This window comes from Oncorhynchus mykiss, chromosome 6 (genome assembly GCF_013265735.2).
Source record: "Oncorhynchus mykiss isolate Arlee chromosome 6, USDA_OmykA_1.1, whole genome shotgun sequence".
NCBI lineage: Eukaryota > Metazoa > Chordata > Actinopteri > Salmoniformes > Salmonidae > Oncorhynchus > Oncorhynchus mykiss.
The window spans coordinates 31828018-31849811 of NC_048570.1; the positions used below are offsets into that span (position 1 = coordinate 31828018).

The window sequence follows — 21794 nt, forward strand, 5'->3', positions numbered from 1 at the left end:
CCTAGACATTATTATCCCCCTCCTCTCCTAGACATTATCCCCCTCCTCACCTAGACATCATTATCTCCTCCTCAACCTTCCTTGTCCTCCATCAGTCAGTCCTGTTTAACCGCTACCTTTAAAAAGCCTCTTCCTTCCAGTTGGATACTTTATCACTTCTGGGATGTCAGTCTTTAAAGGCTGAAAACTCATGTCAACACAGCTGACATTTGTGATGCTCTAAGGCCCTTTACTGTGTTAGTGTGGCCTTTACTGTGGCTCACACCTTTCCCCACCACGGTACAGAGCTCAGGAGGCATGTCCCCAGGCGGGGTGGTCTGGGTTAGCGTTGGGTCACAGGTTTCAGCACCGGACGTGTGAACGACTTCACTTAACACAGCCTCTGGCGGGGCCGGCCAGGGTGGACGGTCCGGGGTCACTTCATCTCACCTCTAGGAGAGAGGTAGGAATAAGAGAAGAGGAGAGAGAAGAGAAGGAGAGAAGAGGACATACAATAGGAGAGAGAAAATGTGTATTTCTGTCTGTCTTTTCCTCACACCATCTGTTAAGTTCTTTGTGTTGCTTGTATCCAGCACACCAGTGACACTGTCAGATCACAGGATGACAAACAGTTATTATTATAGCAGGACTGAGTGGGTCATACACTCACTTCACATCAAAAGTACTGGCCAAAACTAGATTGGTTTCAAATCAGACAACTTTACAACAGAACTAAAAAGCTTTTGTCTTATTATTTAATGCACTTGCTTATAAGTAAAAAAAAAAAACAACACCATTATGATCAGGTAGGTGAGTGGACACCAGGTACGAGGTAGAAGGCAGTCCATTACATCTGAAATACTGTACCACAGGAATTAAATCAGAGAAAAAAAATTGCATTAGAAATAGCAGACATTAGCATTTAACCTTTCTCTTTCCGGAATTACAGTACTGCAAAATGATAAAAGAGCATATACAGAAATCAAAGATGCCTTAACTTAAAAACAAACATTATCCTCTCTAATATGTTTGACCAGCCAGTCAACCATGATAAACTCAACACACAGATACACACACACACACTCTGGGTTCAAATACATGTGTATTTGAGCATTTGTTATTTAAATACTTTTTTCCTGTGTATTTCAGTGTTTTCAAATACACAGCCCAAAACAGGTACTTTTATTTGAGTTATTTGTAAAAACAAAAAACAAATAGTTGACCAAATTGTATTTTAAAAGTATATTCAAATACTATTTTCAAATAACTGGGTTAAATGTATGGGAGTGTATTTGAGTATTTTCAAATACTTTCCAAGTATAAGTCCAAATACATTCCAATATTCAACTACTTGTTTTTTTCAAATAAAGGTTATCTGAATACATGTTTCAAATGCATTGAAAATTAATTAAAATACATTAAAATAGTATTTGAACCGATGTGTCTCACACACACACACACACACACACACACACACACACACACACACACACAGCAGATATTGATGTTTGTGATTTCTAACAGGTGTCTATGTAAAGAATCAGAAACATGACAGGTTAAGTTTAAAGAGAAGAGAAAAGCACACATGGACCTGGGTCGGTGAGGTGCAGGCAGGCAAAACACAACATGTGACATGACACAATACCATAGTAGATCATTTGCATTTGAGCAAGAGAATCCAGGCTTGTGGAACAACGTGCAGAAATACGCTAAAAGCGTATGTACAAAATGTGCTGCTGATGTAGCGATTTGACGCAATTGCATGCAGTCTAACAAGAGAACAGGACTGTCTACAGGCAGAGCCACAGACACCAACATGTTCCATGACCAGGGTATTGATTGAACGGGACCCTTGGGTTTGGTCCCAATTGGCAGTGGCACCATATTCATTATATAGTGTACTACTTTTGACCAGGACCCATAGTGGGTGCCAATTGGGACGTAGCCTTGGTTAATACAAGCAAAAGACCAGCTGACTTAGACTAGTGGAGGGTGTTCGGTAGACAGACCAGGCTCCACCACAGCATTCACCTTCCTTCATCTCAGTACCTGGGTGGACTACATTCAAGTTTAAAGAGGAAATCGTACAATAAAATAACATATCCTTCACATTCCACCAGACACTCTAATACTGATAACCCCTCCCAGTCTGCCCAAGACTGCTCTCTCTCTGAGTCACCCTCTATACCAAAAGCCCACAGCCACTACTGACACACCCCTCAGTGAGAGAACGCATCCAGGAACCCCAGTTTACATCACTACCCTCCCCCACCAGAGCTACCTCCTCAGAGCAGAGGAGAAGGGGGTGGGGGAGGGAGGTTCAGTCTTTCAACGGTAGAAAGCACTCAAACAAGTGTCATTGTTTGTCTGTCTACACATTGGTTCTAGATGGTGGTTCTATATATTGTTGGATCCAGAGTTTTGTTGATTCTAGAAGTGGTTGGTTCTAGACGTCTGTGGTGCGGATGCCATCATCGTCCAGGCTGAAAGGGAAGCTGCGGTCTTTGGGGGGCTGAGGCTGAGAGCGGTGTCTCCTCCGGCTGCTGGAGGGGTCTGGAGCTATGGGGCCAGGGCAGGCTGGGACCCCCACACCACTGGCTAGGGCTGGAGCTGGGACCCCCTGTGGGATGAGAGTGGGAGTGGAGGGGGAGGATGAAGATGAGGAGGTGGAGGAAGAGGTGGAGCGAGAGGAAAGACTGGAGGGCAGATTGCTAAAGTGACTGTCCTTGTCCAGTGTGCCCAGAGCGGGAGCCTCTCTTTGGGGTACGGGGGTCCAGGGCTGCCACCCCGGGGCTACGGAACACGACTTCACTAGTGGGGGTCTCCTGTCATCTCCCTGGCGACCACGGAACACAGAGGGTGGGTGGGAGGAGTTACCATGGCGATACGTAAATGCAGAACCCTGAGAGAGAGAGAGAGATTCCATTTTTCCAATTCCCCCACTGAATCACGCTTGCATTTGGGCATGCCATAAGGACCACTAATAGTACTGGTCTGAATTGCTAGTCGGCCCGTCGGATCATGTGGGGCAAATTCTGAGGAGTTGTGATGAGGCTTTTGTATGTATCTAAATCTACCTTGGCAGGGCCTCTGAAGTCCTGTATCTTCAACTCAATGTCTCTGATCCAGCCCTGCATGTCCTCTGGAGTGTCTGTCTGCAACAAAACCAGCACATGCTTATACATTACGCTTAAACCACTCAGTAAGCACACACACACACACACCTCTCTGTGATCTGAGGCCCCTGCCCCTAGTCAGCTGTTCTCCCATGGGGGGACGTTTTTGTTCTTACGGTTAAGTGTTGGGAAAGTACTCCTCTAATTCACAAAAAACATCCTGTCCATTTCTCCAAAAACAGAAGTAAGGCCACACATGAGCAACAGAGCATCAAGCCAGAGAGGAGTCAACACAGATGGAAGCCCAACTGCCGACAACACCCCCCCCCCCTCCTACCTGGACGTAGAAGACCCTGGAGCTGGTGATGATTTCAAACAGATTATCTCTCATCAGCAGGTCCCTGACAGAGATGAGTGGGTAAGACATTGAGCTTCTGTGTTTGTGTGTGTTTGTGTCTGCTGTCGAGAGAACGAGAGAAAAAGAGGTGTGACACTCACCCAGATTTCACCAGACACTCATGGACCTTCTGAATGTCTCTCAGAGAAACAGTTCTCAGGGGCTCCTTATCCTGAAATACATATCAAATGCAGGTTACACACACGCGCACATCAGAAAAACAACACTTTACTCTATTCCACTGACATATCTGTCACACAGAACACTAAACACACAAAACCAGAACCAAAGACTTAAACATGGAGGACACATGATTTTTAATACTATGTATTGGCTTGGTTTGTATTTCCTATCCCAAATCCATTTGAGGACATCTGTAATTACACCCCAGTGAGGTCTAAACAGCAACAGCGTTACCACCCAGAGCCACACACAGAGGAGAGGGACAGGATATGACCTCACCATCTCACACTTGTAGTAACTGACAGCGTTGTGGTCCAGTGTGAAGAAACGTCTCTTCCAGCTTTTCCTCTGAAACACACAACAGATTAGTTCAAAAGTGTGTGTACGAGCGTGTGTGTGTGTGTGTGTGTGTGTGTGTGTGTGTGTGTACTCACCACGTTACCCTGTTTGACACAATAGCCACACCTCAGTACACCTGGTCTACTGCCTACAGAGGAGACCCTCCTGTCCCCTACCTCCATTTCCCCACCCTCATTCTGCAACACACACAATCATCATCCTCACAACTATCATCATCATCACGTCATCATTACCGCCATCTTCACTGTCATCATGGCAATAGTATATTTGGTCTAGACCATAGTACCTGGTAGATGGGTGTGTGCACCACCACTCCCCCGATGATCTCAGTCTTGTAGGCCAGCCTCTTACCCACTGCCTCACCGGTTACTGTAGAAACCTCTGATCTGGGCTGGAGAGGCCCTGCTTTAGGGACCTACAGAAAACAACAGTTTGAGCAATAAGTCAAACACACAGCTAGCAGTTGGCCTTTAGCCAACAACACATTACCATTCAGGTTTACTTATTGATATCCTATGAAACTATAAATGCATTATAACATATTTATGGAGTGATAAACAAGAAATGTGAGTTAAACAAGGCCCATAAGGCATACAGGGTTTCTTCAATGGGAATACAGGGCAGTTAAAGAGGAAGTGGAAGAGCGAGAGTTGTGTGAGGACAGGTGACAATAGAGAAGAAAGCAGCACCACACTTCAGCCTCACAGAGCCACAGACAGTGGTGACCTTTCTGACACAGGTTCCAATAATCTCTCCTTCCTCCCGAAGTGTGACACTTCCCTTCATGGATTGGAAAGAAAATGACTGCTACAGTGCCGTACGAAAGTATTCGCACCCATGGACTTTTTCCACATTTTGTTGTGTTACAGCCTGAATATTAATTTGATTACATAGAGATTTTTTTTTTTTTTTTTTGTGTGTCACTGGCCTACACATAATATCCCATAATGTCAAAGTGGAATGATGTTTTTAGACATTTTTACAAATTAGTTCAAAGTTGAGTCAATAAAAATTCCGCCCCTTTGTTATGGCAAGCCTAAATAAGATCAGGAGTAAAAATTAGCTTAACAAGTCACATAATAAGTTGCATGGACTCACTGTGTGAACTAATAATGTTTAACATAATTTTTTAATGACTGCCTCACCCACCACATACAATTATCATCTGTAAGGTCCCTCAGTCGAGCAGTGAATTTCAAACACAGATTCAACCACAAAGACCAGGGAGGTTTTCCATTGCCTCACAAAGAAGGGCACCTATTGGTAGGTGGATTTAAAAAAAGCAGGCATTGAATATCATTTTGAGCATGGTTAAGTTATTAATTCGACTTTGGATGGTGTATCAATACACCCAGACACTACAAAGATGCAGGTGTCCTTCCTAACTCAGTTGCCGGAGAGGAAATAAGCCACTCAGGGATTTCACCATGAGGCCAACGGTGATTTTACAGAGCAAAATGGCTGTGATAGAAGAAAACTGAGGATGGATCAACAAGTGTAGTTACTCCACAATACTAACCTAAATGACAGAGTGAAAAGAAGCAAGCCTGTACAGAATAAACAATGAACTACTAACTATGTCCTGAATACAAAGTGTTGTGATTGAGGCAAATCCAACAACATATCACTGAGTACCACGCTATAGATTTACAAGCATGCTAGTGGCTGCATCATGTTATGAGTATGCTTGTCATCGGCAAGGACTCTGGAGTTTTTTGGAATAAAAAGAAATGGAATGGCAAATAGAAATCCAATATGGATGGTGTTAAGAGATAGATGGGAGGGGTCTAATGGAGCTGAAGGTTGGGACTAATAACAACAAGATAATTAATGTAAAACATACTGTGCCCGTTAAACATATATAGGTTAAGAACTATGAAAGAGCACAGTTTGAAATATATGGCAAATAGAAATCAAACCGGATGGAAGTCAGGAATAGATGGGAGATGTTGAGGAAGGACAGGAGTAAAAACAAACAAAATAGAACTATTGTAAAATAGACTGTCCATAAAATGTATATAGTTTGTATAAGCTAGAAATACAGGCCTAAGCATTGTTGTTCATTAGTTTGCTCCAATTGGGGGAAGGGTGGTAGGGTAATAAAGGAAACTATATTTTTAAAAAGGTGTGTGTGTGTGTGTGTGTGTGTGTGTGTGTGTGTGTGTATAAGCAAAAAATATATATGGGGGATTGGACGTGAAGCAGACAATTAGATTGATGGAACAATCTGCAATATTAAAGCTGATCTACTCACTAAATGTAAAAAAATTCAAAATAAATAAATAGTGTAGTTACTCCACAATACTAACCTAAATGACAGAGTGAAAAGAAGCAAGCCTGTACAGAACAGAAATATTCTAAAACATGCATTCTGTTTGCAATAAGGCGAAAACATTTAAAAAAAACTTTATGTCCTGAATACAAAGCGTTACGATTGAGGCAAATTCAACACAACACATCACTGAGTACAACACTATATATTTAAAAGCATGGTGGTGGCTGCATCATGTTATGAGTGTGCTTATCATCGGCAAGGACTCTGGAGTTTTTTGGAATAAAAATAAACGGAATAGAGCTAAGCACAGGCAAAATCCGAGAGGAAAACCTGGTGTTCAGTCTGCTTTCCAAAAACACCCGGAGACAAATTTCACCTGTCAGCAGGACAATAACCTAAAACAAGGCCAAATATACTGTTTACATATCTGGCATTGCTCATCTCATGCTCATCTCATAGGAATATACTGTTTTCTACACTATTCTACGGTATCTCATTGACTTAATAATGCTTACATACTGTATCTTGCATTACTCATCTCATATGTATATACTGTTGTTTCTATACTATTCTACTGTATCTTAGTCCGTTCCGCTCTGACGTTGCTCGTCCATATGTATATAGTCTTAATTCATTTCTACTTAGATTTATTGGGAAATGGGTATAGGTTGTGTAATTTGTTAGATATTACTTGTTAGATATTACTGCACTGTCGGAGATAGAAGCACAAGCATTTCACTACCCCTGCAATAACATCTGTTAATGTGATTTGATATACACCGGAGTAGCTTACCAAGATGACATGAATGTTCCTGAGTGGCCTAGTTATAGTTTTGAATGAAAATAAGCTCAAAAATCTATGGCAAGATTTGAAAATGGCTGTCTAGCAATGATAAACAACCAACTTGACAGAGCTTGAAGATTCTAACATGTATTGACTCAGGGGTGTGAATATTTAAGTAAATGAGATATTTCTGAATTTAATTTTCAACACAATTGCAAACATTTCTAAAAACATGTTTTCACTTTGTCATTATGGGGTATTGTGTGTAGATACGTGAAGAAAAAAAATTCAGGCTGTAACACAACAAAATGTGGAACAAGTCAAGGGGTATGAATACTTTCTCAAGGCACTGTATATGGAAACTCCCTCTAGGCCTACACCAATCCAATGTTTTCAAATTTATGTGGAGTGGTGAACGAGTGCACACTTCAGGAGAAAAAAAGACAGAGAAAATAAAGATTATTGGGACATAACCACTAACTGCTGCTCTCAGCCTTCTGTAGAAGTGTGGAGGGGAGGAGTTACAGGCCTTCAGCATTAAACTCTCTGGTCAAGAAGTTTGTGTGTGTGTGTGTGTGTGTGTGTGTGTGTGTGTGTGTGTGTGTGTGTGTGTGTGTGTCAGATTTTTACGGCAGCTCCACAGACAAACAGCAGATGTGTGTGGTCCTGGTAGAGCATGGCACTTGCAACTAGAGGGCTTCACGGGTCCAAAAAGTTGGACCCGTTCCGAAATGGACCTGGGGCATTCCCATCCGGAACAGATATGCATGAATTCACTTTTTTAATACCCGTTCCAAATGGACCTGGGGCATTCCCATCCGGGACAGATATGCATGAATGCACTTTTTCAATACCCGTTCCAAATGGACCTGGGGCATTCCCATCCGGAACAGATATGCATGAATTCACTTTTTTAATACCCGTTCCAAATTGGACCTGGAGCATTCCCATCCGGAACAGATATGCATGAATTCACTTTCTTATTACCCATTCCAAATGGACCTGGGGCATTCCCATCCGGAACAGATATGCATGAATTCACTTTTTGAATACCCCTTCCAAATGGACCCGTGAAAATCAAATCAGATCCGGCCCAGACACGTGACATTATTTAGAATTCTGGATCCGGACTCGCTCAGGTCCCGGATCAGGTCTCGGGTATTCAGGTACAAGTGGCTCCGTGAAGACCTCTACTTCCAACGCCAAGATAGGGTTTGATTCCCGGGACCACATGTACATAAAATGTATGCACACATGAATGTAAGTCGCTTTGGATAAAAACATCTGCTAAATGGTACAGTATATACAGTATTATATTATAAACAGTGTATGTGTGGAAAGCCACCCCCACAGGCTGAATATAGGATTCAACACACACTGAGGGAATGTGCTCTGTGAAACCTCAAAACACCAATCATGCTGTCGTGTTTCACCATTTCCTCATATTCTAGATGAGAGATTGTGAGAGTATGTGCGCGTGCCAAACCAAAAGCATAATTAGCGGTGGGGGGAGGGGGGGGGGGGGGGTCCAATCGTAAAATGAGGAAGGGAGTAGCACTGTGTTGTGTCAAGACACAGAAATCAAGTAGCTGCCTGGTGCTCTATGGTGGGAATTTATTTCTCCTATCAATCAAATTTGTACATTTTTGCATTTCACCTCAGTTGAGAACAAGTTCTCATTTACAACTGCGACCTGGCCAAGATAAAGCAAAGCAGTGTGACAAAAACAACAGCACAGAGTTACACATGGGACAAACAAATGTACAGTCAATAACACAATAGAAAATCTATATACAGTGTGTGCAAATGTAGTAAGATTACGGAGGTAAGGCAATAAATAGGCCATAGTGCTGAAATAATAAAACATTGGAGTGATAGATGTGCAAGTAGAGATACTGGGGTGCAAAAGAGCAAAATAAATAACAATATGGGGAGGTAGTTGGGTGGGCTATTCACAGATTGGCTGTGTACAGGTGCAGTGATCTGTAAGCTGCTCTGACAGCTGATGCTTAAAGGTAGAGGGAGATGTGAGTCTCCAGCTTCAGTGATTTTTGCAATTTGTTCCAGTCATTGGCAGCAGAGAACTGGAAGGAAAATCAGCCAAAGGAGGAGTTGGCTTTGGGGATGACCAGTGAAATATACCTGCTGGAGCGCATGCTATGGGTGGGTGTTGCTATGGTGACCAGTGATCGGAGATAAGGCGGGGCTTTACCTAGCAAAGACTTATAGATGACCTGGAGCCAGTGGGTTTGTCGACGAATATGCCAACGAGAGCATACAGGTCGCAGTGGTGGGTAGTATATGGGGCTTTGGTCACAAAACGGATGGCTCTGTGATAGACTGCACCCAATTTACTGAGTAGTGTTGGAGGCTATTTTGTAAATGACATTGCCAAAGTCAAGGATCGGTAGGATAGTCAGTTTTACGAGGGTATGTTTAGCAGCATGAGTGAAGGATGCTTTGTTGCGAAATAGGAAGCCGATTCTAGATTTAATTTGGATTGGAGATGCTTAATGTGAGTCTGGAAGGAGAGTTTACAGCCTAACCAGACCCCTAGCTATTTGTAGTTGTCCACATATTCTAAGTCAGAACCGTCCAGAGTAGTGATGCTAGTTGGGCGGGTGGGTGCAGACAGCGATCGGTTAAAGAGCATGCATTTAGTTTTACTAGCATTTAAGAGCAGTTGGAGGCCACGGAAGGAGTGTTGTATAACATTGAAGCTGTCTGGAGGCAAGTTAACACAGTGCCCAAAGAAGGGCCAGAAGTATACAGAATGGTGTCGTCTGCGTAAAGGTGGACCAGAGAATCACCAGCAGCAAGAGCGACATCATTGATATATACAGAGAAAAGAGTCGGCCCGAGAATTGAACCCTGTGGCACCCCCATAGAGGCTACCAGAGGTCCGGACAACAGGCCCTCCGACTTGACACACTGAACTCTGAGAAGTAGTTGGTGAACCAGGCGAGGCAGTTATTTGAGAAACCAAGGCTGTTATAATAATTAATTTAAGGGCAAATTGACCTGTCTCTCACTATATGTTAATGGTAACGTTAGCTACAGGAGTTGGGGTACTCACAGTGATCTTGGTAGCTTTGTTCAGAGCGAGGACCCAGTCTTTCAGGTCAGCAGCATCGTTGGCATGGAGGAAATAACGCCGAGACACTGCATTGATCACTGCAGACATAGTTATAATACAGAACATAAATACAGAGGTTATAATAGCACTGATCACTGCAAGGAGGACAGAACAGGTATGGGTTATTCCACCTCAGAAAGCACCAGAAAGAGGGTTGACACCCACCATCTTAGATTGTTCTTAGCAACAGATACGATGAGCATTTCTAAAACATTATTTTGTTGAAATATCATTTAATCTATGAGAAATTAAGCTAACCGATTGCACCCAAATTAGCTATTTTAATGTATAGGATTCAGATAATATTCCATTAATATAGTACCCAACATCCGATTCGGACCAAACGTCTTCCTACCAATTAGTAAGACATGAGGAATTGTGTGTGTGTGTAATATATATATACTGCTCAAAAAAATAAAGGGAACACTAAAAGAACTCATCCTAGATCTGAATGAAATATTCTTATTAAATCATTTTTTTCTTTACGTAGTTGAATGTGCTGACAACAAAATCACACAAAAATGATCAATGGAAATCAAATTTATCAACCCATGGAGGTCTGGATTTGGAGTCACACTCAACATTAAAGTGGAAAACCACACTACAGGCTGATCCAACTTTGATGTAATGTCCTTAAAACAAGTCAAAATGAGGCTCAGTAGTGTGTGTGGCCTCCACGTGCCTGTATGACCTCCCTACAACGCCTGGGCATGCTCCTGATGAGATGGCGGATGGTCTCCTGAGGGATCTCCTCCCAGACTTGGACTAAAGCATCCGCCAACTCCTGGACTGTCTGTGGTGCAACGTGGCGTTGGTGGATGGAGCGAGACATGATGTCCCAGATGTGCTCAATTGGATTCAGGTCTGGGGAACGGGCGGGCCAGTCCATAGCATCAATGCCTTCCTCTTGCAGGAACTGCTGACACACTCCAGCCACATGAGGTCTAGCATTGTCTTGCATTAGGAGGAACCCAGGGCCAACCGCACCAGCATATGGTCTCACAAGGGGTCTGAGGAGCTCATCTCGGTACCTAATGGCAGTCAGGCTACTTCTGGCGAGCACATGGAGGGCTGTGCGGTCCCCCAAAGAAATGCCACCCCACACCATGACTGACCCACCGCCAAACCGGTCATGCTGGAGGATGTTGCAGGCAGCATAACGTTCTCCACGGCGTCTCCAGACTCTGTCACGTCTGTCACGTGCTCAGTGTGAACCTGCTTTCATCTGTGAATAGCACAGGGCGCCAGTGGCAAATTTGCCAATCTTGGTGTTCTCTGGCAAATGCCAAACATCCCGCACGATGTTGGGCTGTAAGTACAACCCCCACCCGTGGACGTCGGGCCCTCATACCACCCTCATGGAGTCTGTTTCTGACCGTTTGAGCAGACACAAGCACATTTGTGGCCTGCTGGAGGTCATTTTGCAGGGCTCTGGCAGTGCTCCTCCTTGCACAAAGGCGGAGGTAGCGGTCCTGCTGCTGGGTTGTTGCCCTCCTACGGCCTCCTCCACGTCTCCTGATGCACTGGCCCGTCTCCTGGTAGCGCCTCCATGCTCTGGACACTACGCTGACAGAAACAGCAAACCTTCTTGCCACAGCTCGCATTGATGTGCCATCCTGGATGAGCTGCACTACCTGAGCCACTTGTGTGGGTTGTAGACTCCGTCTCATGCTACCACTAGAGTGAAAGCACCGCCAGCATTCAAAAGTGACCAAAACATCAGCCAGGAAGCATAGGAACTGAGAAGTGGTCTGTGGTCCCCACCTGAAGAACCACTCCTTTATTGGGGGTGTCTTGCTAATTGCCTATAATTTCCACCTGTTGTCTATTCCATTTGCACAACAGCATGTGAAATTTATCGTCAATCAGTGTTGCTTCCTAAGTGTACAGTTTGATTTCACAGAAGTGTGATTGACTTGGAGTTACATTGTGCTGTTTAAGTGTTCCCTTTATTTTTTTTGAGCAGTGTGTATATATATATATATATATATATATATATATATATATATATATATATATATATATATATATATATATATATATATATATATATATATATATATATATATATATATACACACTGCTCAAAAAAAAAAATATATATATATATATATATATATATATATATATATATATATATATATATATATATATATATATATATATTTTAAAGCCACCCACGGAAGCCTCACACTTCATGCCAATCCCACCCCAACAACCAGTATACAGTATCAGTTCTCTATTTTTGACAAGTAGTATGAAGCTGTGGCTTGCTTCCCCATACCATGTAATGTATTCCCTGTGAATCTGGTCATGTTTCTTTTCCCCTGTTCAAAGAAATTGGTAATTGAAGAAGCTTGCATTATTTACCATAAAGTAGTGTCAATGGTTTATAGAGAGGGTCTTCTAAGTGGGGAGCGGACCGATGGGTGGGTTTCCATGTGGGTCCTGCTTTTTATTTTACATCCATGGGCTACATCAACATTAAAGATAACAATTACATTTTAGTAAAACAATGGCAACACTAGCTATTCTCTTGTGGAATTTGAAAGGCCTTAATAGTTCTATCAAACACTCCAACTATCTTGAGTCTAAAACCACATTGATAGAGCAATGCTCTGAGAAACACACATGAAATTGAATTGAATGAATTCATAATTATTAACAAAAATTCAGTTGATGATTCTCTGATTTTATGGGACAAGGGTTTTATTAAAAACAATGCAACTACATTTGCATCTGGGCTGAATAAATCACATTTAAAAGAAGATATCAGAATTGGAAAAGTTGTTAACGAAGTTAGAGCGTTCAACAAATACCTTTTCAGTGCAGCTACTCTCTCCAAAGTCAAGACAGAACTAAATCTATTGATAAGACAGAGCAGAATATTCCACCCATTGAGATAAACTTAAGCATTAGTTTCATGGTAATCGACACAGTTGTCTTTTGGCAAACAAGCTTCGCAGTAATTAGCGGATATTGTAAGCATTGAAACTGAATCAGGTGAATTACTATCAGAACCCAAATTATATCAACTAAAGTGTAACGATGTGCGCTGAGAGTTCGGAAGCAAGTTCAGGGAGTGAGTGTTTTAATAAATAAAACACAACATAATATAAAAAATAAGAAACACGAACAACACAGACATAACACAGGAACAGAAACAATAACGCCTAGGGAAGCAACCAAAGGGAGTGACATATACAGTGGGGAGAACAAGTATTTGATTATATTTTTATTTTACCTTTATTTAACCAGGTAGGCTAGTTGAGAACAAGTCTCATTTGCAACTGCGACCTGGCCAAGATAAAGCATAGCAGTGTGAACAGACAACACAAAGTTACACATGGAGTAAGTAAACAATTAACAAGTCAATAACACAGTAGAAAAAAAGGGGAGTCTATATATACATTGTGTGCAAAAGGCATGAGGAGGTAGGCGAATAATTACAATTTTGCAGGTTAATAACACTGGAGTGATAAATGATCATATGGTCATGTACAGGTAGAGATATCGGTGTGCAAAAGAGCAGAAAAGTAAATAAATAAAAACAGTATGGGGATGAGGTAGGTAAAAATGGGTGGGCTATTTACCGATAGACTATGTACAGCTGCAGCGATCGGTTAACTGCTCAGATAGCAGATGTTTGAAGTTGGTGAGGGAGATAAAAGTCTCCAACTTCAGCGATTTTTGCAATTCGTTCCAGTCACAGGCAGCAGAGAACTGGAACGAAAGGCGGCCAAATGAGGTGTTGGCTTTAGGGATGATCAGTGAGATACACCTGCTGGAGCGCGTGCTACGGATGGGTGTTGCCATCGTGACCAGTGAACTGAGATAAGGCGGAGCTTTACCTAGCATGGACTTGTAGATGACCTGGAGCCAGTGGGTCTGGCGACGAATATGTAGCGAGGGCCAGCCGACTAGAGCATACAAGTTGCAGTGGTGGGTGGTATAAGGTGCTTTAGTGACAAAACGGATGGCACTGTGATAAACTGCATCCAGTTTGCTGAGTAGAGTGTTGGAAGCAATTTTGTAGATGACATCGCCGAAGTCGAGGATCGGTAGGATAGTCAGTTTTACTAGGGTAAGTTTGGCGGCGTGAGTGAAGGAGGCTTTGTTGCGGAATAGAAAGCCGATTCTTGATTTGATTTTCGATTGGAGATGTTTGATATGAGTCTGGAAGGAGAGTTTGCAGTCTAGCCAGACACCTAGGTACTTATAGATGTCCACATATTCAAGGTCAGAACCATCCAGGGTGGTGATGCTGGTCAGGCGTGCGGGTGCAGGCAGCGAACGGTTGAAAAGCATGCATTTGGTTTTACTAGCGTTTAAGAGCAGTTGGAGGCCACGGAAGGAGTGTTGTATGGCATTGAAGCTCGTTTGGAGGTTAGATAGCACAGTGTCCAAGGACGGGCCGGAAGTATATAGAATGGTGTCGTCTGCGTAGAGGTGGATCAGGGAATCGCCCGCAGCAAGAGCAACATCATTGATATATACAGAGAAAAGAGTCGGCCCGAGGATTGAACCCTGTGGTACCCCCATAGAGACTGCCAGAGGACCGGACAGCATGCCCTCCGATTTGACACACTGAACTCTGTCTGCAAAGTAATTGGTGAACCAGGCAAGGCAGTCATCCGAAAAACCGAGGCTACTGAGTCTGCCGATAAGAATATGGTGATTGACAGAGTCGAAAGCCTTGGCAAGGTCGATGAAGACGGCTGCACAGTACTGTCTTTTATCGATGGCGGTTATGATATCGTTTAGTACCTTGAGCGTGGCTGAGGTGCACCCGTGACCGGCTCGGAAACCAGATTGCACAGCGGAGAAGGTACGGTGGGATTCGAGATGGTCAGTGACCTGTTTGTTGACTTGGCTTTCGAAGACCTTAGATAGGCAGAGCAGGATGGATATAGGTCTGTAACAGTTTGGGTCCAGGATGTCTCCCCCTTTGAAGAGGGGGATGACTGCGGCAGCTTTCCAATCCTTGGGGATCTCAGACGATATGAAAGAGAGGTTGAACAGGCTGGTAATAGGTGTTGCGACAATGGCGGCGGATAGTTTCAGAAATAGAGGGTCCAGATTGTCAAGCCCAGCTGATTTGTACGGGTCCAGGTTTTGCAGCTCTTTCAGAACATCTGCTATCTGGATTTGGGTAAAGGAGAACCTGGAGAGGCTTGGGCGAGTAGCTGCGCGGGGGGGGGGGGGGGGGGGGGGCGGAGCTGTTGGCTGAGGTTGGAGTAGCCAGGCGGAAGGCATGGCCAGCTGTTGAGAAATGCTTGTTGAAGTTTTCGATAATCATGGATTTATTGGTGGTGACCGTGTTACTTAGCCTCAGTGCAGTGGGCAGCTGGGAGGAGGTGCTCTTGTTCTCCATGGACTTCACAGTGTCCCAGAACTTTTTGGAGTTGGAGCTACAGGATGCAAACTTCTGCCTGAAGAAGCTGGCCTTAGCTTTCCTGACTGACTGCGTGTATTGGTTCCTGACTTCCCTGAACAGTTGCATATCGCGGGGACTATTCGATGCTATTGCAGTCCGCCACAGGATATTTTTGTGCTGGTCGAGGGCAGTCAGATAACCTGCAAAATCGGCAGTCTTTCCTACTTACAAAGCATGTAGAGGTCTGTAATTTGTATCATAGGTACACTTAAACTGTGAGAGACCGAATCTAAAAGAAAAATCCAGAAAATCACATTGTATGATTTTTAAGTAAGCAATTTGCATTTTATTGCATGACATAAGTATTTGATCACCCACCCACCAGTAAGAATTCCGGCTCTCACAGACCTGTTAGTTTTTCTTTAAGAAGCCCTCCTGTTCCCCACTCATTACCTGTATTAACTGCACCTGTTTGAACTCGTTACCTGTATAAAAGGCACCTGTCCACACACACAATCAAACAGACTCCAACCTCTCCACAATGGCCAAGACCAGAGAGCTGTGTAAGGACATCAGGGATAAATTGTAGACCTGCACAAGGCTGGGGTGGGCTACTGGACAATAGGCAAGCAGCTTGGTGAGAAGGCAACAACTGTTGGCGCAATTATTTGAAAATGGAAGAAGTTCAAGATGACGGTCAATCACCCTCGGTCTGGGGCTCCATGCAAGAACTTACCTCGCGGGCTATCAATGATCATGAGGAAGGTGAGGGTTCAGCCCAGAACTACACGGCAGGACCTGGTCAATGACCTGAAGAGAGCTGGGACCACAGTCTCAAAGAAAACCATTAGTAACACACTACGGGGTAATGGATTAAAATCCTGCAGCGCACACAAGGTCCCCCTGCTCAAGCCAGCGCATGTCCAGGCCGATCTGAAGTTAGCCAATGACCATCTGGATGATCCAGAGGAGGAATGGGAGAAGGTCATGTGGTTTGATGAGACAAAAATATAGCTTTTTGGTCTAAACTCCACTCGCTGTGTTTGGAGGAAGAAGAAGGATGAGAACAACCCCAAGAACACCATCCCAATCGTGAAGCATGGAGGTGGAAACATCATTCTTTGGGGATGCTTTTCTGCAGAGGGGACTGCACCGTATTGAGGGGTGGAGGATCTGGAGAAGGTCTGAAATGGAGGAGTGGGACAAAATCCCTGCTGCAGTGTGTGCAAACCTGGTCAAGAACTACAGGAAATGTATGATCTCTGTAATTGCAAACAAAGGTTTCTGTACCAAATATTAAGTTCTTCTTTTCTGGTGTATCAAATACTTATGTCATGCAATAAAATGCTAATTAATTACTTAAAAATCATACAATGTGATTTTATGGATTTTTGTTTTAGATTCCGTCTCTCAGTTGAAGTGTACCTATGATAAAATTTAGACCTCTACATGCTTTGTAAGTAGGAAAACCTGCAAAATCGGCAGTGTATCAAATACTTGTTCTCCCCACTGTATAGGGAAGATAATCAGGGAACTGATGGAGTCAGGGAAGTGCGCGTAACGATGGTGACAGGTGTGCCCCATAACGAGCAGCCTGTTGACCTAGAAGCCAGAGAGGGAGCACACGTGACAAAGTTTCCCCATTTCTATAAAGAATTGTACCCCTCTGATTGTAAATCCACTCCAAGCCAGACAGAGTCCTTTTTAAAAATGTAAGAACTCTTCTTCTCTCAACTGAAGCAGGTTTGATGGGAGCCCAAATCTCTCTCCATGAACTTAAAAAGGGCATAGGATAGCATGAATAAAGACAAATCACCTGGTTGGGACAGTATTCCTTCTGAGGTCTATTTAATATTTTGGAACCAACCGATCAACTATTACTCAAAATGATTAACATAGCCAATCAAAGGGTCATTTGGAAGGGAAGTAAATAAAATATTTGGCATGGGTCCTTAGATCATCAAAGGTTTTACAGCTGCACAATCGAGAGCATCCTGACTGGTTGCATCACTGCCTGGTATGGCAACTGCTCAGCCTCCGACCGCAAGGCACTACAGAGGGTAGTGTGTACGGCCCAGTACACCACCGGGGCCAAGCTTCCTGCCATCCAGGACCTCTATACCAGGCGGTGTCAGAGGAAGGCCCTAAAAATGGTCAGACTCCAGCCACCCTAGTCATAGACTGTTCTCTCTCCTACCGCACGGCAAGCTGTACCGGAGCGCCAAGTCTAGGTCCAAGAGGCTTCCAAACAGCTTCTACCCCCCAAGCCATAAGACTCCTGAACAGCTAATCAAATGACTACCCAGAGTATTTGCAATCCCCCCTTATGCTGCTGCTACTCTCTGTTATTACCACTTAAATAACCCTACCTGCATGTACATAATTACCTCAACACCGGTGCCCCTGCGCATTGACACATTGACTCTGTACCGGTACACCCTGTATATAGCCCCGCTACTGTTATTTACTGCTGCTCCTTAATTATTTGTTTTTCTTATCTTACTTTTTTTTGTAGGTATTTTCTTAAAACTGCATTGTTGGTTAAGGGCTTATAAGGAAGCATTCCACTGTAAGGTCTACCTACACTTGTTGTATTCGGAGCATATAAAATTTGATTTGAAATACAGCACTAATTTTGGTTTTATTCAATAAAAAGGTAAAGATGCCACACAGTGCTCTCACCATCTTTGATAAACACAGAAATACAGTTATTTTCAAACATTCTGTCATTCCATCTCAAAACTTACTTAACCAAAATGGTACATCCAGTTAAATTATTATCCTCAGATAACCTTTGTCGTCTATTACTTATCTTACATCAGGGACTCATTTTATTGTTGGACATAAAAGACTGTAAAAAAATAAAATAAAAAATAAAAAGAATCAGCTTCAACTGATATTAATTTTGGAAATCTGTCCCAAAGTATTTCCACATATAATAGAGAGACATACACTGTGTATACAAAACGTTAGGAACATCTACTCCTTCCATGATATAGACTGACCAGGTGAAAGCTATGATCCCTTATTGATGTCACTTGTTAAATCCACTTCAAATCAGTGTAGATGAAGGGGAGGAGACAGGTTAAAGAAGGATTTTTAAACCTTGAGACAATTGAGACATGGATTGTGTATGTGTGCCATTCAGAGGGTGAATGGGCAAGACAAAATATTTAAGTGCCTTTGAACAGTTTGTCTCAAGAACTGCAACAATGCTGTTTTTTCACATTAAAAAGTTTCCCGTGTGTATCAAGAATGACCCACCACCCAAAGGACATCCAGCCAACTTGACAACTGTGGGAAGCATTGGAGTCAACATGGGCCAGCATCCCTGTGGAACACTTGACACCTTGTACAGTCCATGCCCTGACCAATTGAGGCTGTTCTGAGGGCAAAAGGGAAGAAGGGGCAGGGGGGTGTAACTTAATATCAGGAAGGTGTTCTTAATGTTTTGTATACTCAGTGTATGGGGATCGTTTTTTTCTGCATAGAAAAGTATTGGGTGGGCCACCTCATTTGTTTTTTCGGGACAACTCTGTCCCCAAAAATGATTTGTTGGGTTGGAAAAACATTTTCAGTGTAAACAACTAAAACCAGATATAAAGTATGTAGAAAAGGGACCTATATATTTTTTTATAAGATCATGTTTGAGAACTAACAGTCAACAAAATAAAAGCTAGATAGTCAAAAAATGTTAAATGATGCATTCAGGAGTATTTGTGCCATGGCATGGGCACATTGGTTTTGCTATAATGTCTGAGTCACTTATATAGCATAAATGTGTAGAATTGCAGAAAATGTGCTTTAAAACTGCTCATTTCTCTCTCAGCCTCATAGCAAAATGTGTAGAATTGCAGGAAATTAGCTTTAAAACAGCAAAATGTTGTCACTGAGGACAACGAGGGATTTTTACATTTTCAGTTGGCGACAGCACCATTGGCCATGCCGATGGCCACACCACTACCACCACCTAAGCCCTATTTTGATCCAGAAAAAAACGTGCAAATGTAAACAAGGGTTGAAATTCTGCTTCTTGCAGTCAATTTGCAGTCTACAAAATATTTGTAATTATGTTCCAGCTCCCTGACCATCCACTTAAGAAAAAAATTGGCCCACGGCTCAATCTAGTTGATGATCCCTGTCTTACATGCTTCATCAGAAACCAAAGCTGCTTGTGCAGTTCTCTCTCTATTGACACAACAAAAACTTTTGATAGACTAAAATGGTCATATTTTATACCATATATGGTCGGTTTTGGAACATATGGGACTTGGCACCAATTTCATTAATATGACTAAAATTCTGAAAATGGCTTACCAAGAAAAAACTTCCAAAACGACTAATTTGAGATAAAAAGAAGTTGGAGCACTCAACAAAAAAAGACAGAGATGGATTAAATTGAGCAATAAGAAAACAATTGTACAGGATGCGAACAGGTGACTTGACATTTTGTCGTCAAGCTGACATCTTCCTCAAAGTGACCTGACCATTGCACATAGCTTCGATGTATAGCCTAGTGGCCAATTGAGACACAACAATGTAAAAAATTATAATATGTTTCAAGGTAAATGGCAAATTATAGCATAACATAATAAGATAGATATTGTGTCTCGTTAATCAATAGGCCATGTCAAAATATACATAAGTGATATTTGGGTGTCTGGGAATCTGGAGACACAGATACCAAAATAATCAAGCCAAGTTTTTCTTAGTAAACCATTCCTTATTTGTGTCATTGTTGTTGAGCAAAGGTCCAACTTAACACATGATTAAACTACTATATGCCAATCCCTCAGCCATAGTAATGACAGGCAATACTTGCTCTGCTCCGTTCAGAATAACTAGAAGTAGCAGGCAAGGTGATCCCATCTCACCTCTGCTATTTTCATTGTCTATAGATGGGTTAGCTGATATCGTCACAAAAACGATGTGCGCTGTTCCATCGGGCAGAAGTCAGAGTGTTGTTGTGATTCTGGATGGCCAGTTTGCTAGCAAGAATGACAAGAAACTGCCATGTGGGGAATCGTAAGTGGCTCATTTCATCTTGTTCTTGATAGCTGTCTTGTTTTGAGGTATTTTGACTGATTTCATGTCAATGCTAATATGGCAAAAAAAGTTATTGCTAGCTAACCAACAACTGTAATGATGTTATCTCTCAAATACAAGTGCTCATTGTGCAAATGCATTTATTTATTCAATAAACATTGGAGATGAAATATCACTTACATGGGTGCCATGTGGCTCAGTTGATAGAGGATGGCGCTTGCAACGCCAGGGTTGTGGCTTCAATTCCCATGCGGGACCAGTACGAAAAGAAAAGACTCACTACTGTAAGTCTTTCTGGATAAGATACATATACAGTTGAAGTCGGAAGTTTACATACACTTAGGTTGGAGTCATTAAAACTCATTTTTCAACCACTCCACACATTTCTTGTTAACAAACTATAGTTTTGTCAAGTCGGTTAGCACATCTACTTTGTGCATGACAAGTCATTTTTCCAACAATTGTTTACAGACAAATTATTTCACTTATAATTCACTGTATCACAATTCCAGTGGGTCAGAAGTTGAAATACACTAAGTTGACTGTGCTTTTAAACAGCCTAGGTAAATTCCAGAAAATTATGTCATGGCTTTAGAGGCTTCTGATAGGCTATTTGACATCATTTGAGTCAATTGGAGGTGTACCTGTGGATGTATTTCAAGGCATACCTTCACACTCAGTGCCTCTTTGCTTGACATCATGGGAAAATCAAAAGAAATCAGCCAAGTTCTCAGAAAAATAATTGTAGACCTCCACAAGTGTGCTTCATCCTTGGGAGCAATTTCCAAATGCTTGAAGGTAACACGTTCAAATTTGACAAACAATAGTACGCAAGTATAAACACCATGGGACCGCGCATTCTTCATGCCGCTCAGGAAGGAGACACGTTCTGTCTCCTAAAGATGAACGTACTTTGGTGCGAAAAGTGTAAATCAATCCCAGATCAACAGCAAAGGACCTTGTGAAGATGCTGGAGGAAACAGGTAAAAAGTATCTATATCCACAGTAAAACAAGTCCTATATCTACATAACCTGAAAGGCCACTCAGCAAGGAAGAAGCCACTGCTCCAAAACCGCCATAAAAAAAGCCAGACCCCGGTTTGCAACTGCATATGGGGACAAAGGTCAAAGATCGTACTTT

General features: G+C 42.6%; 1 protein-coding gene across 1 annotated transcript in view; it reads right to left on the bottom strand.

Annotated features, from left to right (window-relative positions):
- Nucleotides 1–712: 712 nt before the first annotated feature.
- Nucleotides 713–21794, bottom strand: part of LOC110525762 (pleckstrin homology domain-containing family A member 2) — a 28559-nt gene continuing 7477 nt past the window's right edge. Inside the window, exons 5-12 of the mRNA XM_021606178.2 lie at nt 10171–10268; nt 4322–4450; nt 4110–4211; nt 3955–4023; nt 3594–3664; nt 3433–3496; nt 3057–3134; nt 713–2881 (exon numbers count right to left, since the gene is read on the bottom strand). Coding sequence (XP_021461853.1) covers nt 2426–2881; nt 3057–3134; nt 3433–3496; nt 3594–3664; nt 3955–4023; nt 4110–4211; nt 4322–4450; nt 10171–10268 — 1067 coding nt within the window. The 3' untranslated portion in view covers nt 713–2425. The remainder of the gene's footprint in view (nt 2882–3056; nt 3135–3432; nt 3497–3593; nt 3665–3954; nt 4024–4109; nt 4212–4321; nt 4451–10170; nt 10269–21794) is intronic.